Source organism: Enhydra lutris, unplaced genomic scaffold, assembly GCF_002288905.1.
Source record: "Enhydra lutris kenyoni isolate GAN:26980312 unplaced genomic scaffold, ASM228890v2 scaffoldscaffold62, whole genome shotgun sequence".
NCBI classification, from domain to species: Eukaryota; Metazoa; Chordata; class Mammalia; order Carnivora; family Mustelidae; genus Enhydra; species Enhydra lutris.
Window position 1 is genome coordinate 8,779,426 of NW_019154146.1, and position 17,413 is coordinate 8,796,838.

General features: G+C 47.3%; 2 protein-coding genes across 2 annotated transcripts in view; both read right to left on the reverse strand.

Annotated features, from left to right (window-relative positions):
* LOC111158715 (fibronectin type III domain containing 1) overlaps positions 1–10,549 on the reverse strand; it is a 112,153-nt gene extending 101,604 nt beyond the window's left edge. The window contains exon 1 of the mRNA XM_022520937.1: positions 10,469–10,549. The gene's annotated coding sequence lies outside the window, so the exon portion shown is untranslated. The remainder of the gene's footprint in view (positions 1–10,468) is intronic.
* LOC111158666 (fibronectin type III domain-containing protein 1-like) overlaps positions 10,329–17,413 on the reverse strand; it is a 100,067-nt gene continuing 92,982 nt past the window's right edge. The window contains 2 exon segments of the mRNA XM_022520859.1: positions 10,329–10,943; positions 11,290–11,450. Coding sequence (XP_022376567.1) covers positions 10,329–10,943; positions 11,290–11,450 — 776 coding nt within the window.

Consider the following 17,413-nt stretch of genomic DNA (forward strand, 5'->3'; position numbering starts at 1 on the left):
TAGGATTGCACTGTTAAACTGGGGAGAAAGTGGTCACATAATGCCTCATGAGATGTTGCATAAAGAATCTGGAGACAGTGAGAAATGTACCCATAGATGTTTATGGAAAGTTGTTTAGGCAGAGGGAACAGTAAATACAAAGGCACTGGGGGTGGAAGATCCCCAGCACATTACAGAACCAGCAAGGAAGCCAAGGAGCTGGAGCTGACAGTGAGGGAGGGTGTGGTATAGAAGATGATTATGTGTAGCCCTGAAAACTTGTTGGGATTTGGGTTTTTATCTAAGAGAGATGGGGAGCTACTGTGACTTCTATGACTTCATGCATCACATGAAGTAAGAACTCCTGTTTTGAGAATAGGATATAGGGAGAGAGGGCCAAAGCAGGGAAACCAATGAGGAGGTTCTTGCAGTAATCCCGATAAGGTGGCCTGGACCAGGGTGGCAAGCAGTACTTTCCTGCTATGCCAAATTACATACCATGAGATCTCAGAACATACAAAAACACCGGCAAGCTAACTGTAGTGATCTCAAGCAGAATGGGTGAAAATACTTCTTAAAAATAGGCTTTTACCAATCTCAAAAGGTGACATATTCCATAGTTCCATTTATATGACATTCTCGAAATGCCAGAATTATAGAGGTGGAGAATGGTTGGTGATTGCCAAGGGTGAGGTGGAGTTAGGTAAGAAGGAAGGTGAACGCACATACACACATGGCAAAATTATGCAGGAACCCACACAAGCCACAGGTCACACTGGTGAGATGGGAACAGTAGTGGATGGTAGAGATATCAGCTGCCTGCCAGACCCTGCACTACAGTTATACAAGCTGTCACCTTTGGGAGACACTGGGGAAAGGATACAGGAGATCACTGCATTTTTTCTTACAATTGCATGTGACTACAACCACCTCAAAGATGACACTTTAAAAAGCCGTTCTTGAGAAATAGTCCTTTGTGCCTACAGTGGAGTCCGAAATCCTAATCCAGATGCTTGGGGAATAGAGCACCCCCGGGGTAGACTCCTAATAAAGGATCGCTGAATGCACCCTCGGAAACTGAGCCACGGCCCTGCATATCACACCAGTCTCACTGTGGAACAGGCTTCCCGAAGCTTTCTGTTTTCTAGGTGGAAGCAGCTGTGTGGCACCACCACGTCTCTCTAGGGGGACTTTATTTTATAAAACTCTGCTGTCATAAGATGGTGCCACTAAGAAGGCAGTCTGCCCAGCCATCATCTGGCCAACAGCAGCCCCTGGCCGGGGTCTTCAGAAGGCTGCCATCGCCTGGCCTGGCTGAGGTTGCTGCTCCCAAGCTCCTAGGAGACCACACCTGATTGTCGGGGTCCCTGGCCTCTTCCCCTGCCCAGCGCTGTGAGTTCTGGCTGCAGTGACTGCCAGAGGGATTTCACCCCAGACAAACATGGCGTCCTCCCAAGTTAGCCATTGTGGTGCACCCAACCTCTCACTGCAATGCCACCTAGTGTAGCCATAGAGCTGGTGCTATGGAACCCGCCATCCACCCTGTGCCAAGGACAGCACAGTTGCCTTCTCAATCTGTGTTTGTTGGATCTAACCAACCACCTGTCCACCACATAACAGCCTTCAGACCCCCAGAACGAGTAGATGCTTAGGTGGCCTTTGAACGGAGTGTCACTATTTAGACTCTAAGAGCCTGCATAAATAATATCCATTGATTTTCTCCTTCCCAAGTTACCCACCACTGCTGCCCCCATGAACTCCTAAAATTACTGACACCGTTTTTTCCCTTGGAAACTAAATTCCATCCCCGGAACCACCCTTGACCCCAAAGCCTTTGTATTCAACTGTTTAGCTCCCCCATCTTAACTATAATCTACCCACATGTGGAGGCATGAGACTCATGGTAACTTGGAACCCATTCCAAGATCGGGTTGTGCTATGCTAGAATATTTCAGATAGTACTGAAGGTAAAGATAGTAGTTAGGAGCTATCAGCTTGGTCTATAAAGTAAGGAGAAACCTCCCAAATCTCAAATAAATCAGAAGATATAAAAGAACCCCCTCCCCTCTAGCCTGACTCCTTCACTGTCCTCCAATCAGCATCTGTGCGACCTCCCACTGTGCGCACTCCTTCAATGGTCATTGGACCATCTAGTAGGGCTGTCCTTCCAGCCCTGAATGCAACCGTTCCCACAGGGGCCACTTTGCAGGATCCACCAGAAATGCATATTTCTTCAAAATTGTCACGATGCTCTTTGCCTCTCTGTGCCTTCACACACGGCATGGTTCTCCTTCACCTGAAATGTCCTTCCTTGCTCTCCTTCCCTAAGTAATGCCCACTCCTCTCCTCAAAACCCAGCTCAAATATGGCTGTCCTGGATGTCCAATCCAATTCCCCCCACCCCCAGGGACTGTCCTAATATGCACCGCACTGTGTGCATTCCCTCCCCTACTCCCCTCCGCCTATGCCTTCTGGTCAGAGGGACTGTGTTTTTTAGATTGGTATCTCTGCATCTGACATGTATTAATGCTGACTGAATGAATGGATGGATGGATGGATGCCCTTTAAATGGAGAATCACACAAAGTTATCATCAGAAGGGACCCTTAGCCATGTCTATAGTCCGATCCCCTCACTTTGTAGATGAGAAACAAGCCTGCAGAATTATGAGCCGCCCAAACTCACACAGTGCAAATCAGCAGCTGAGTCAGGTGAAGCAAATGTGGGTGAAGAGATGGAACCCAATAAAATAATCCCTAAAAGACAAATCCCAGCGTTTAGAGAATACTGTTTTCTGGGAAGTTCCAAACACCTTAACAATAATGCTCTTACAGTCTTCTCACCTCTATGAGGTGACATAGATTAACAACTAATGTCTGTCAGCAGTGTTCCTTGATTTAAATGGTCTGCTGTAAACAAACTTGAATTCTGGGAACCTTGGGTTACAATACAAGGCTGACAGGCTCCATCATAAGGATCAGGCATCCACAGACAACCACTCTATTAAACTCTGAGGGTTTCTGTAACTAACTAGACACAGAGCATGGATCTCAAGGGCAAGTTTTTTTTTTAAGTCTTTAAAAAGATCCTTTTTAAAAATTAAAAAAATTATTTTAAAAAATCTTTTAAAAAATTTTTAATCTTTATTTTTTTATTAACATATAGTATATTACTTGCTTTGGGGTACAAGTCTGTGAATCATCAGTCCTACACAATTCACAGCGCTCATCATAGCACATACCCTCCCCAATGTCCATAACCCAGCCACACCATCCCTCTCTCCTATCCCCCCTCCCCACCTCAGCAGCCCTCAGTTTTTTCTCTGAGATTAAGAGTCTCTTGTGGTTTGTCTCCCTCTCGATCCCATCTTTTTTCATTTTTTCCCTCTGTACCCCCCACGAACCCCTGTCATGCCTCTCAAATTCCTCATACCAGAGAGAGCACATGACAGTTGTCTCTCTCTGATTGACTTATTTCGTTTAGCGTAATACCCTGTATTTCCATCCACGTCATTGCAAATGGCAATATTTCATTTTTGATGGCTGCATAGTATTCCTATATATAGGAATTATATATATCTGTATACATGTGTATATATATATATATGTGTGTATATATACATATATATCGCATCTTCTTTATCTATTCATCTACTGATAGACATCTAGACATCTAGGTTCTTTCCATAGTTTGGCTATTATGGACATTGCTGCTATAAACATTTTGGTGTATGTGACCCTGATCACTACATTTATATCTTTAGGGTAAATACCCAGTAGTGAGACTGCTGGGTCGTAAGGCAGCTCTATTTTCAACTTTTTGAGGAACCTCCATACTGTTTTCCAGAGCAGCTGCACCAGTTTGCACTCCCACCAACAGTGTAGGAGGGTTCCCTCAAGGGCAAGTTTTAACAGGAGTCACTAAGGAAGGGACACTGCCTGCCATGAAGATTGAGCTTGTACCCAATGCCAAATAGATTTTGTAACAGGGAACAGGTTCACTACAACCTCATCTGAACTTAACCCCTACTAGAGTTCAACATGCTTCGGTGTGTGACAGAATCATTTCTCAACAGCCAATGGCAGTGTGACTGCAGTGTAGACTTAGAAGGGCATTCCGAGCCAATCAAAAGTGGTGGTACCAGCTCCCACTGCCAGCCCAAAGGAGAAAACACGGGGATTTCAGCAAACACCCAAACAGGGGCTGGATTAGCCTGCAGGAAGCACAGAGGATGTGGATATAAAAGACTGGGGTCCAAATCCCGGGATACCACAAACTACAGGACTTTGGGAAAGCCAGCGAACTCATGGGAACCCAGTTCCCTTGTGGTGAGGGGAGGATGTTACCAACTTCACGAGGTTGCCACGAAAATCAGATGGCATGACATAGAAATGAATGTTAAACTTTGTGGCACTTTTAACTGCCAGTTAGTATTAAAAAGAATTTAAAATGCACACTGAAGAACTCCACGTAAAAATGAAAGTAGAATTGTGTAGAGTGTACCATACAGATTATGATGCTATTATAATTTAATCATTTCCTCCACATACAAGGGGCCACAGCCGGCAAATGTGATTAATAACACGAGCAGCTCTCCAGCTATTCTGCTAGACTCAGAAATCAGCCTTAGATCGCGCATTACTCTCCCCAGATACAAAAAGCATCCTGAGAGGTCAACGGGGAGAAACTTGAGACTGATTAACCAACTCATTCAAAACTGACTCGCGGTGCTCAAGAGGTCCGTGTCCTCCTCCAAAGTCCCTTGTCCCTCCCCGTCTTCCAGCTGCTGCAGTTCTGGGGCGCCGGCAGAGACGCCAAGGGTCCCCCAGGGCTGAAGGGCTGCCGACCTGTGCTTTGGCTTTAGGCTTTCATGCTCCCCCTCGCCAAGGATCATTACTAACAAGCGCTCAATTCCAATCTTAACACATGATTTGTCCTTCCTGACTTACTGTCTGAAGGAAGCTTCAATGAGGAGCAAAGCTGACAAAAGGCAAACATTAAGGGAAACCCAAAGCAGATAACTGCACGTTTATCCTAATTTTCTTATCTCTGTAAAGCCACCGCGGCAGGGGCGGCAGTGCAAGGGGCCCGCTGGCTGTGGAAACGCCGCCACAAGGCCAGCAGCGCCCTCTAAGGGCCGCTGGGCGCAAGCGCGGCCGCCCTCGGGGCCGAGAGGAAAAGGTGGGGGGAGGAGGGAGGAATGTGTCTTCCTCATGACGTCACCTCTCAGTGGCACAGATTCCTTTTTCAAAATTTCTAAATTTTAACCATCTGGCCCATACTGGAGAAATTTCCTTAATAAAATCAATAATAACACAATTCCCAAAAACAGAATTAAATTCATACTCTTTGCAACAAGACAAGGATAAATTCTAGAAGGAAGGAAAAGATGTTAGCTTATGTGTATAACCAATACCTCTATCCATATGCCCTAATATGTGCTTACTAAAACTGATAAAAGAAATAAGCAATATCTGTCCCTGCCCCCAGCTACCCAGCTCTTGTCAAAGTCACCTAAAATTTCAGGTTTGGATATATTCCAACGTAAATATTCTATGGATTAACAAGTAAGTATATGTATGTTTTCTCTTCTTCATTTTTATACCTTTAAATACTCGCCTCTATATTTTCAGACTGAAATAAAATGTCCTGATAAGAGACTTAATGATAACTTAAGAAATCCCCAGTTCCATAGGAACCATGAAGAAATGTTTGCTCCTCATTCAGTGACAGGTGATGGGGTCCTTCCTGAAATGTTTGCTTTTAGCCTCCCCTCCAACCCTCACCTGCAGTAGCAGAATAGCAGCCTCCAATGATGGGCATCCCCCAGTCCCCAGAACCTGTGAATATGTGACCTCATGTGGCAAAATGGACTTTGCAGATGTGACTGAGTAAAGGACCTGGAGATGGAGAGATTATCCTGCATTATTCCAGTGAGTCCAATAGAATCACAAGGATCCTCATAAGTGAAAGAGGGAGACAAGAAGGTCAGAGTCACAGAAGGTCAGGTGTGGGAAGGAGCAGAGTGACAGGACTGCTGGGAGAGGCTGCTAGAAGAATGTGGGCACCTCTAGAAGCCTGAAAAGGTAAGGACCAGATTCTCTCCAAGACCCTGCAGAAGGAACACAACCCTTCGTTTAGCCCAGTGAGACCTATTTCAGAGTTCAGACTTCCAGACTTACAAGATAATAAATTTGTGTTGTTTTAAGCCACTAAATTTGTGATAAACTGTTACAACAATAAATAAGAAACTAATACAACCCCCCTCTACACACACACTCCTCACCTCCTCCCCTGCCTGTTTTCAGGAAATTGGGCTTTATAACTCAACTAGAGATATGAGTTGGGAATGGCCCTGGGAAGACATATTGATAATCCTCTGGAACCATCCGGTGACAACTCCTCAAGGACATGAATCATCATTCTGAAATTCTCTTATAACCTCTGATTCCACAGCAACAAATTGCATGCTCAGTTGATGAATTAAACATTTCTTTCATCTGGGTGGGCTCCAATGCACAAGACAAAAGGAAAGGGTATATCCATCCTTTCTGCTCAAGGAGGACAAAAGTAAGTGGGAAACCCTGCAGAGCTGGGCATAGATTGGGCCATAGGAAGACCCTTGAAGACTTTGCAGAGGGAAAGAATCTTTCCATTCACTTGGACTATGGAGACTGACTAGCTGGCCCAAGGCTGGCCATACTGCATGTGAAGGACACTGCACTGAGTCTCAGAGTCAGGCATCTTGATGGAGGATCTACTTCCCCTTTCAATCCCAGTGGCTATCAAACTTCCTCTTCTCTGGATTCCTGTCTACTCTTAAATTAATGACCATCTCCCAGAGGTTATATTTATGTTGGTTTTATCTGTTGTGATCTACTAACCAGAAATATAAACTAGGCATGCATTCCTCTGAATGCATTAAATCATTTTAAAATAGCAGCAGTAAGCCATTTCATATTGGCATTAAAAAACTTATATTTTATGAAAAATAACTGTTTTCCAAAACAAAAAGAAATGGAAGGGTGGCATGGTTTTACACTTTGGCACATCTCTTCAATAGGAGACAACAGGATCTCTTCGCTGCTTACATCTTCAGTCCATTATAATATGTTGTAGTTGAAGTGCCTGAAGAAAATCCAACTTCACACAGCTCTGTAGTTGGAAAAGTATCTTAACAGCCTCACGAATCTTTTTGGAAAATCTTTGCTACTACACCAAAACTCATCAAGTAGCAGTTTCTTCAAGGTTGGTTGTGATGTAGAATCTGAAACTGTATAAAGAGTTTTCCACGCTTTGTTACATGAAAGATCCATTGGGTTCTCTTGCACTTTGGCTGGAACTTTTAGCTAGGCAAGATTTGGTAACTTTATGCATTGGTCATTTGGAATTTACTGGTTCACTTGGTTATGCAGGTCATCTAAATGCTGACACATTTTTATAAGACAATATTTAAACCATCACATTCATTTATCTCACCACTGATATTGTTAGAGAAGTTTTTAAGCATTGGGAAGCTTTCAAATGATATTGGAGATGACTTGGCAAAATTCCAATTTTCGTCTGAAAGCTCAAATTTTATCACTGACAAGACATACTATCAGTTATTTTACTAGAAGTGACAGGTCCCCTTGTTCATCTTTGAGAAGATGTCTGCCAAATACGCAAGTTTGTGGTCATTCTTTCTGGTAAATATGGTGTGCCATGAAAAAAGAAGCTAGTTCAGTTCACAACTCAAACTATCACACAAGAGCTTTTCCTTAGGATTACCTCAGGATTACCAGGATTTTCCTCATGATTTTTCTTCAGGATTATCACTGAACTTGGGCAGTCTGCAGAAGTAATTTATGTCCCTTTCCTGTTCCTTCCCACAAAATATTAAAAAGACATGCATTCAAGGGTAGAGATTTGTGAAATTAATAATTTTTACTGTTGCACCAGGACATTCGTAACTGAAACTGGCATATCTCTTCTTCATTTCAATGACTATTCGTTCATTATGGCACCAAAACCTCAATTCACCCTAAAATACCAGCGGTTTCACCCACCAAGCTTTCTACCTTTGCAGCAAACATCAACACGGTTAAAAAAAAAAAGGCAAACGGTATCTTGCCATTTCTTTGAAGATAGTTTTGACCTTGCAAATTCCCTGAAAGGATATTTAGGTTCTAAAGAAAAAAATTAAAGTCACCCATAACTACCCTAAGAGAACTGCTAGAAATACATATGAGTGTGTGTCCTCACATTTTTAGAGATATGTATCCTATCAGACTGGCAAGTGCCACTGTAATCTCAATGGTTGCTCAGTAGTTTATTGTAGGGATGGATGTTGGAGACATCACTTGCTTATTTTGGTTTATGTTTTAATGGACCACCAAGGTAAAGGGTTTCTTTTGATCTTTTGTGTGCCCTGCAAATCTCCTCTGTTTTAAGGAAAGTTCCTCTGAGCTGTGGTGGCCTGCCATTTAGAGTGGCTCTGGGTGCTTTCATTACAAGGATTCTGGCGCCCAGGGTCTCGGGAGCAGGGGAAGGCTTGACTCAGGCAGCTAGCTGGGCCCATGTGTTGATTCAGCCAGAGAAGGAGCGGTGTGCCCATGGCCTTGCTATCAGACCCAGAATCCAAGTCTGGAACAGCGACTACAACTATGTACGGCAGGACAGACAGGAAGCCTTCCAGAGGAGCAGATGAAATAAATTATGTGCCCCATGATTTCTTTCACAGCAGTGGGGAGCTATCTGCAGATTATATCTCTTCCTTTCCTTCTACTATTTCATTTAAAGGCAGTAGATATTCATTTCAAAGTGTGCTGGTCCATTTCTAGTCTGATCATCATTTTCCTGCAAGTCCCACGTCAACACAGTCGAGCGAAGTGCCAGCAAGCATTCCAGCTCCCACATTCCACAGCTCAGTGAATTTACAGAGCAGAAGGCAAGTGAGGGCATAGCATTTCGGGAGCTGCCACACAGAACCCTAACTCCAGGCACACGCAGATGTAACCCACTGGGCAGGTGGCAGAGGAATCCAGCAGGAGTGAAGCTGGAATCATCATGAAGCCAGGTTAGCATTACTTCCAGCTCCGGCCCATTTTCTGAAACAATAACTCTTCCAACATTCAGAAAACTTAATTTAGTGGGGGGAAAAAAGCCATGAGTTGTAGGTGGGGGAGTCGAAAGGCTTTAAAATAGCTTTATTCTTGTTAACTACTGCACCAAATATTCAGTGAATGCTTTCCTAGAGATTGTTGAGAGAGGAAAACAAAATCTACCACTGGTCCTGCCTTTTAGGAACAAGTGACTTCGGGCATCCCACCATGCAGCATGAACCAGCTGCAGAGGTACCCACCATAAAGAACTGCAAGACGTGACCCCCCCCAACCGTCCCTCATTTCCCCTTTTTAAAAGGGCAATAAGGACACTAAATAGCATCATCAAGCAAGTAGCCTTCCTTGGAATCACATCTGAATTTTTATAACCCAGCTGGGAGTGAATAGTATCAACAAAAATGTGGACTTCTTGGATTCCTACAAACTGATGGCATAAATACAAGCCTCGCCGTTTCAAGTGTGGAAATGCCTGCACAGGAGGTGGGAACAAGGGCCACCAAAGGCTTAGGGATGAAAAACCCACCACAAACTTTAACTCTCTGCAGGAAACCTTCAGAACTTCTGATACCAGCACGCTGGTATTTTCTGAAGAGTGCTGCTCACGTTTCATTCCCGAAAGAAAGCATCCTTCCCATCTCCAGCCCGGTGTCTTCGGGAAGGGCGAGCTTCTCCCAGATAGGCTCTCCCACTTTCTCTCTCCCTCCTCTCAAGACCAAAGTCTTCTCCCAGCTCCACAGTTCCCACCCGGAGAACTGGCTTCCGTCCGAGCACCGCGGACGCTTGGGCGCGCCGGGGTACCCGACAGCCCCCCGGGGCGGCTCGCAGCTTTCCCCCGTGCGCTTCTAGAAGAGTCCTGCCTCCCTGCCTCCCTTCTGGTCTCCCGAGTGCCACCCTCCAACAGGCATCCCTACCTCCGGGCAGGTGAACTGAAGGAAAGGATGCCCACAGGGAAATTCTGGGCAAAGAAAAATAAGACCCCCACCTCCACCGCAATGTCAAAGCGTCGCTTTTCTCTTTTCTTTTTTTGTTTTTCCTTTGCCTGAATCTCTCCAGGAAGTTAGCCTGACTGCTCGAGTCTCCGGACTCTGGGGCGTTCGACGGCAAAGTTGAAACCAAGGGCACTGAGGTCCCCAGCACCCATGGTGTCCCCGCGCCCGACTCCCATGCGCCAGGTGCCAAGTGCCCAGACCCCGCGTCCCCAGCCGCCCCTCCGCGCCGCGACCCGCGAGCGATGAGGACGCACAGGTTAGTGACACGACACGCACAGCACAGAGCGGGACGGCGGTCCCCGGAGCAACAGGCAGGGTGGGAGATGCGCGGATCGTGGACAGAGAAGCGGCGAGGAGGCTCGGGGAGTCGGGCAGCTGAGGCCGGGACTGCGCGTACCTGGAGCCCCCGCCGGGGACACGACGGGCAGCAGCGCGGCCAAGAGCAGCAGCACCCAGGGCAGCGGGCACCGCGCGCGCGGGGCCGCCCCGGCCTCGGGCGCCATCGGGAGCCCGGGGTGCGCGGCGGGCTCGGCGGGCTGGGCGGGCCGGCTGCCGGGTGGGCGCTGGGAGAGAGTCAGGGAGCGCCGAGGCGCCGCCGTCGGGTCCTCGCCGTCCGAGTGGCTGCGCGCGCTCTGCGCCGTGGCCGCGGCGCCCTGGCCCAGCGCTGATCGCTCGGCCCGCGCACCGGCCGCCGCGCGGTGTACTGAGGCCTCGGGCCGCCCGCCGAGCCTTTTAGCCGCGAGCGGGCGCCCCCTGCCGGCGGCGGGGCGGCGGGGCGGCGGGGCGGCGGACTCCGGCAGGAGGGGCACCGGGTGCCGCGTCGGCGCTCCTGTGCCCGAGCGCCCCGGAACCCCGCTTGGTGATTCTGAAAACTAGGTGATTCTCAGGGCAGTGAGAATTTCCTCCCCTTGTCCAACGTCTCTCGTTTTCTGGCTCGGGAAATGGCTCCAATCGCCGCCAAGCCCAAGAGTGACCTACGATCCCATCGATACCCCTGGTTTCAACGCTGGGGACGGGAGCCACGTCGCTTCACCTCTTTCTGCACATCGTGGCCTTTCCTGCGGCTCAGCCCGGCCTTCCCACATCCCGCGCGCCCAGGAGAGGGCTTTGATGTCCTCGGACCCTGCTGCTCAGGCTGTCCTGTCTGCGGAGGTCATCACCTGCTCCCAGAATCCGTCCTGAAGTACGGGGAATCTCCAGCCCGAGGCCTTAACTGACCCGGCCTCCTCTAGGATCGGTGGTGTTAACACTGCTTCGGAGCTCCCTGTCCTGGACTCCCACCTGTGGTGGCCCGCTCCCGCCCTCGAAAGCCTCGCGCCCCTCCGAGCGGCTGGGAGCGCCCCTGCAGGCGACAGGGACACCTGCGCCAGAGCTGCTGGCTGCCCAGCGGTTTCCGCGCCAAGCTACTCCGGCTGGAGCTCACAACCTAACCCTGAGCCGGGCCTCCATCCGGACACCCCAAAACTTGACCAGGTTTGTGTCGTTCCACAGAGAGGAAACGATTGTTGAACGAACTGTAGACCGATGAAAAAGAGAAATGCAGTATCTCTTCTCCGAAACAAAGCAACAACACATTCTTGACCTTAAACCCTGGCTGGTGCCTCTTGCCTAGTGATCAGCTACGAACCTGTATTTCCTTCAGCCTTCCTTTTGGGAACGTTTCTCTCGCTTGTCAGTGAGGTTTGTTCTTCATTCATCCTGAGGGTCTCATCTCAAAATGCTTCATCATATATTCTTGAGTGGTATCTGTTTTGTTCTGATTTGCGCAACAGTCTTAGAGACACTGCTCTGCATCTACAGAGAGAAAACCAAGGCTCCAAGAGTTTATGTGGCTTGCCCACCTAGTGTAGGTGACGCCCTCCCCCCTCCATCTGACCCCAGGTGCGGGTCTTTTCCACCACACCATGCACCTCCAGATGTCTCCTATTTGATTTTCAGCAAAAGCATCAGGATCCAAGCAGAGAGTACAAATAAAAGTGTGTTTTGCTCACCCTGTGTCCAGTAAGATGGATCAGAGACACCTCTTCATCATCCAAATGGTGAGCAGTCTTTGTTAGCAGACGATTACACAGCACCTCAATGTTACATCATTCACCTTCTCGAGGCTCGGAAGACATAGGAGAGAAGTGCTGGTTACACTTCCATAAATACATCATTGGCTGAAACATGCTTCCTCTGGGCAGAAGTTCTGACTAGTTTCCGCTGCAAAGCGCTACCAAGGCAAGTCCTCTTCTGTGCAAATATACTGCGAATTAGTGGAATATAAAGGATTAAGATGTCAGATACCTGACCTAGCCTAAGAATCGTGGAAGATTCTAATTGTGAATGTTTTGATTGCCATGATAGGAAAGCCCACAGACCTTACTCTAAGTTTCTGTCTGGTGGCCCCAGGCCATTAGGCAAACATGCTACAAATGGAAGCAGCTAGATACCCCAGTTTATCACTCGCCACTTGTCAGTGGGCACAGAACTTGGCTAGATCGAGAGAAAACATTCATTAATCTATTCCTTTATATGACCTTGGTGGAACAGCTGTTTTTGCGTCAAGTAATGTGTTAGAATCTAGGGATAAATTGTGACTGAGGCTCAGGCAGCTCCTTGCCCCAAAGAGCTTACACACAAAAATTTACAATCCCAAGCACTGGGCTATTTCAGTTGTGAAACTTACGGACCTCATTCTAAATGCTGCCTATCCCTTCTCTTACTTTATTCTCTTTTTTCCCCAAGGAGGGCTTTAACCCTGCATGTAATTTCCATAGGCAGACCTCACTCAGGGTACACTCACTCTAATCCTGCAGAATTAAGAGGTCTAGTTTGGGGAGAAGGCATTAGTAAGCCGGGGTGGAACAAAAGCTCAAAATGTCCCATCTCTGAGTTGCGGTTGGCAGTTGGAGAAGTTGGCTGAGGCATTATGCTAGCAAAACACACGTCTGGCTGCCTTCCAGCCTGCGCTGGCCCGGCCCCGCCTCCCATCGAGAGCAGAACAGGGCTGCAGTTCGGCGGTACAACAGAGGCACAGAGCTGCCAAGCACAGAGCATGTCACACCAGCCACATGCGCCTCGGACCCCATGCAGATAGGCAGGTATCGGTGCTCAAAATGGGGAAACTGATTATTACTTCAGCAAAACTTTAATGAGCTCCTACTGCATACCTGGCCTATATTCAGCGGCACAGACTGGTGGTCACCTCTGAAATGGCATGGGCCAGCTGACAGGTGACAGGGGCTTTGCTATCAGCAGCCCAGTGGGCTACCCCCAGGGCAAGCCACAGAAAGGCCCAGCATAATCTTGATGCCCAGCAAGACCCTTGTCTCCCCAGGAACACAGAACTGGTAGTATCACGCTACCCAGAGTAACCAGCCCTGGAGAAGGTGATGAGGAAGAGAGATTGTTAGCAGTGAACCCCACCCCCTTTCCTCCTGGGTGGCACCCCCCCTCATACTGCTCGCCCCAGCACACAGCACCCACGGAGCCTCTACCAACCCCTCCCACTACCAAACCTGCCTTCAAGGACATTCTTAGACCTCCTTCTAGCTGAAATGTGAATGACTGATATGGCTTCATGTACTCTTAACTGGTGCTTTTCAACTCACAAAGCATGATCTTGTTCACCTTCATGAACCATGAAGGAGGAAAACACACCATTATTCCCATTTCACAGAGGTACAAACTGAGATTACACAGTTTGTATAACTGTATATACAGTTATTGTGAGAGCCAAGAGGCAAATCATGACACTCCCTTTGCAAACTCAGCCCTCTTTGCATTACAGACTAGTCTCCTAAGGCTTCTATGAATTAAAAGCAACAAAATATCAGCAAGGGGAGGGGTATTTAATACTAGAGCCTCTTTTATTTACACTTTAGAAAAGGCACCCTTTTTTTTTTTTGCATCAGTTTCATAACCAATTCTTTCAGGCCACATTTGAGAAGCAAACTGAGCCCATTTTTCTTACATCCTTCAGAATCTGGACGAAAGTGTCACTCAAGAAGAAACTTCCTATGATTTTGTACCATTCAAATCCATGTGCTTCTCTAACATAATTCGTGAACTAAGTAATTATTTTTATGATGCTCTTGAAAGAAAAGGTGTAGCTGAGAGCTATTCCTGGGTTACCTCCATTCCTGGAAGGGCCCTAGTCCTCTGCTCCTGCTTCAGCCATAGTCCAATGACTACCCAGTGGCATCACCTCCATGACCTCTTCCTCCTTTGGGAAACACCCTTTCCTTGGCCCCCAACGCTCAGTGCTGTCCTGGCTTCACTGCTTCTGCTATACAATGCCTCCATCTCCTTCGCTGACAGGGCCTTTTCAGCTCTGGCTCTCCATCTGTCTCTTCTCTCAGTGGAAGGCCTTCTTCCCTCAACCTCTTCTCTCCCCCCGCCCCAATCCTGCTACAATAACTCTGCACACAGCCACCAGCCTTCTTGCAGTCCCCAAGTCACTGTACTGCCTCCTCCCACAGGGCTTTTGCACCAGCTGATCCCTTCCCCTATTTTTTCTGCCTTCCTTCCTATCCTTCACAACTCAGCTCATATCAAAGTCTCCCAGACCTCTGCAATCTGGTAAAATGCACCCCCCCAACTGCATAGCCCACTTGAAGTACCAGATAACTTTCCTTTGCAAGCCCTTCTCACGGCTGTGTGTTTATAGTTCTCCAAGTGTTTATCCGTTGTGCGTCGCCACCGTGTGACTGTGCGCTCCAGGGCTGAGACCATGTCTGGGTTTGCTCCCCTTGTAGTCCAGGAACTGGCCTGTGACCTGACTCACACAGGTGCACAGCAAAAACTGATTGAGTGCATGCAGGCTGGAGGACATTCTGCGCTCAGTAGTACAAGCTTGGTGGGATGGGTCTCTGCAGGAAGGAAGGGTAAGCTTGGACCTCTGCCCTGCTGCCACTCCACTCCCACCCAGATCCTGGCTGTGCTGAACACCCTCCATGCTTAACCAGTGATTCATCGAACCAGCGGGCAGACATCCTCAGGTTAAGAGACCCTCCTGCAAGCACAATTTAGAAAGACTAGACTTCCCCAGGGAGCCTGGGTGGCTCAGTTGGTTGAGCATGTGACTCTTGATTTCAGCTCAAGTCAGATTTCAGGGTCATGAGATTGAGCCCCACACTGGGCTCTGGTCTGAGTGTGGAACCTGCTTAAGATTCTCTCTCTCCCTCTGCCCCTCCCCCCTTTCTCTTTCTCTCTCTCTCTCTCTCAGTCTCTCTCTCCCCCTCTCTCCCTCCCTCCCTCCCTCTTATAAAAGAAAAAGACTAGATTTCCCATTCTGGATGATCAGTGCCTTGAGTCTAGTAATCACAAGCAAATACTCATTTATTGTTTCCAACATGGAGAAGGAATGAGTCTAAAGTAATTGTGTAACAAATTCAGGGTTGTTTTTTGTTTTTTTTTTTTATTAATTGGTGACACACATCTCGTTTGCTGTTTCTTTAATTCATTCAACAGATGGGTGTTGGGTGCCTTGGGATTTGCAGACACCATAATTTCTCCAATCAGCTCGTGTGTCTGGTTTGGTATATTCAATACTACCCATTGCTGCCAGGGAGGAGTCCATGTGCTTACAAATGTCAGTGATCGCCTTGACCAACATCATCATATCAGAAAGGCAGAGATTGAGGGATACTCCTCTTCTGGTCCAAGGATATGACAGGTTTAGTTTTTTTCGTATTTTTTTTCCAGAGGGCTTGTGTTTCAGCTATTCCAAATAGTAGTGACTTAAAGCAGTGCTCATGTGTTGTCTGTCACAGCTTCTGTGGGGCAGGAATTCAGAAGCAGTTTGGTTAGACAGTTATAGCTGCAGGTCTCTCACGAGATGCAGTCAGAATGTCAGCTTTGGGGTGCTAGTCATCTGCCGGTTTGCAGGAGCACCCACTTTCAAGAGGATTCCCTCTCATGGCTGGCATGATGGGCTGGCTGTTGGCTGTTGGCCTCATTTCCTCTCCATCTGGGCCTCCAACAGAGCTGAGTGTGCTCAGAACATGGCGGCTGGCATTCCCTACAGTAGGCAGAGCAGAAGTCCAGGAAGAAGCAGAACAACCTTCTGTGATATGTCTTGGAAGCATCTACCACCACTTACATCATATTCTATTGGTGACTCAGACCAAACTTGATGCAGCACGGGAGGGGACTACACAAAGATGTAAAAATCAGGAAGCACAGACCATGGAGGACTAACCTGGAGGCTGGCTACAGCAGACTGATCCTGTGGCCATGTCCCTGCTTTCCTGCCAATTCCTAGATTCAATGACCAGTGATTTGTTTCTCTTTGAATCTTTACTCCACACTCACTCCCCTTTGTTCCAGCTGAGGCCGCCCTGCTAGGAAGGCACCCCACCTTCCCAGGCCTCCTCCACAGGGTCACAGAACATGACATTCTACCCTCCACTGCCAGTGATGTCCTTCGTCATTGTGTCCCAGTGGCCAGTGTCCCTGAGCATGTTTTATTTTGCGAGGTTATGACTTTCTGGTTTGCTTTAATGGCAAGGATTCTTGTGCATTCATAAGATATGACATAGATTTTAGCTCATAAATTCTTTGCAGAGAGCCATCGAGGACAGATTCCATTTGCAGCCTCATTGCATTTAGCAGGCCCCCCTTAAGGATCCTGTGAATGGAAATGACAGTTTCTTTCCTAATTGCTCCCATCGGCCCCTCTCCTCTGTACTCCCTCATGCATCTCCCTTAACCTAGAAGGTCCCTACCCGTTTTTCCTTCACCTAATCAGTTCACTTCAACAATGTTTTTTTGCAGCATGTATTCAAATCTTATGCCACCTCCTCCTGGAAGCCTTCCCTGACTAGACTCTCAAAGAATTTTCTCCTGAAAATTCCTTTAGCACTTATGTCTGCATCACATCATTCGTAATCATGTGTTATTGTTCCAGCTTGGTGGCAAACTCCTATTCCTTTTTGATGTACCATGGAACCATGAAGAATGTAGAGAACATTCTTCTTAGAAATCATTTTTAGAAATCATTTTTAAATACCTTCATTGATTTTTCAACAAACATGTCTGGAATGCCTTCTACATGTCGAGCACTAAGCTAAATACCAAAAGCACAAGCATGAGTAAAACACAGTGTCTGGAATGATCTTTCAGAAGAATGATATTTTGGTGGCAAATCACACACGGTCTGATCATGTATCATTCACTTTAATGTGTGACTTATCTGCCTGGCTTAGTAAGCTTTATATCAAATACAAGTTCAAATGTAGCAATCAAAATGTGGTCACTTTGCATATTGCAATAGTTAGCAAACTCCTAAATAAGGCTAATTAATCAAGCTGGATATTCTCTTCAGGCACTTGTTTGCTTGGTTTGCAAAGCCTAACAT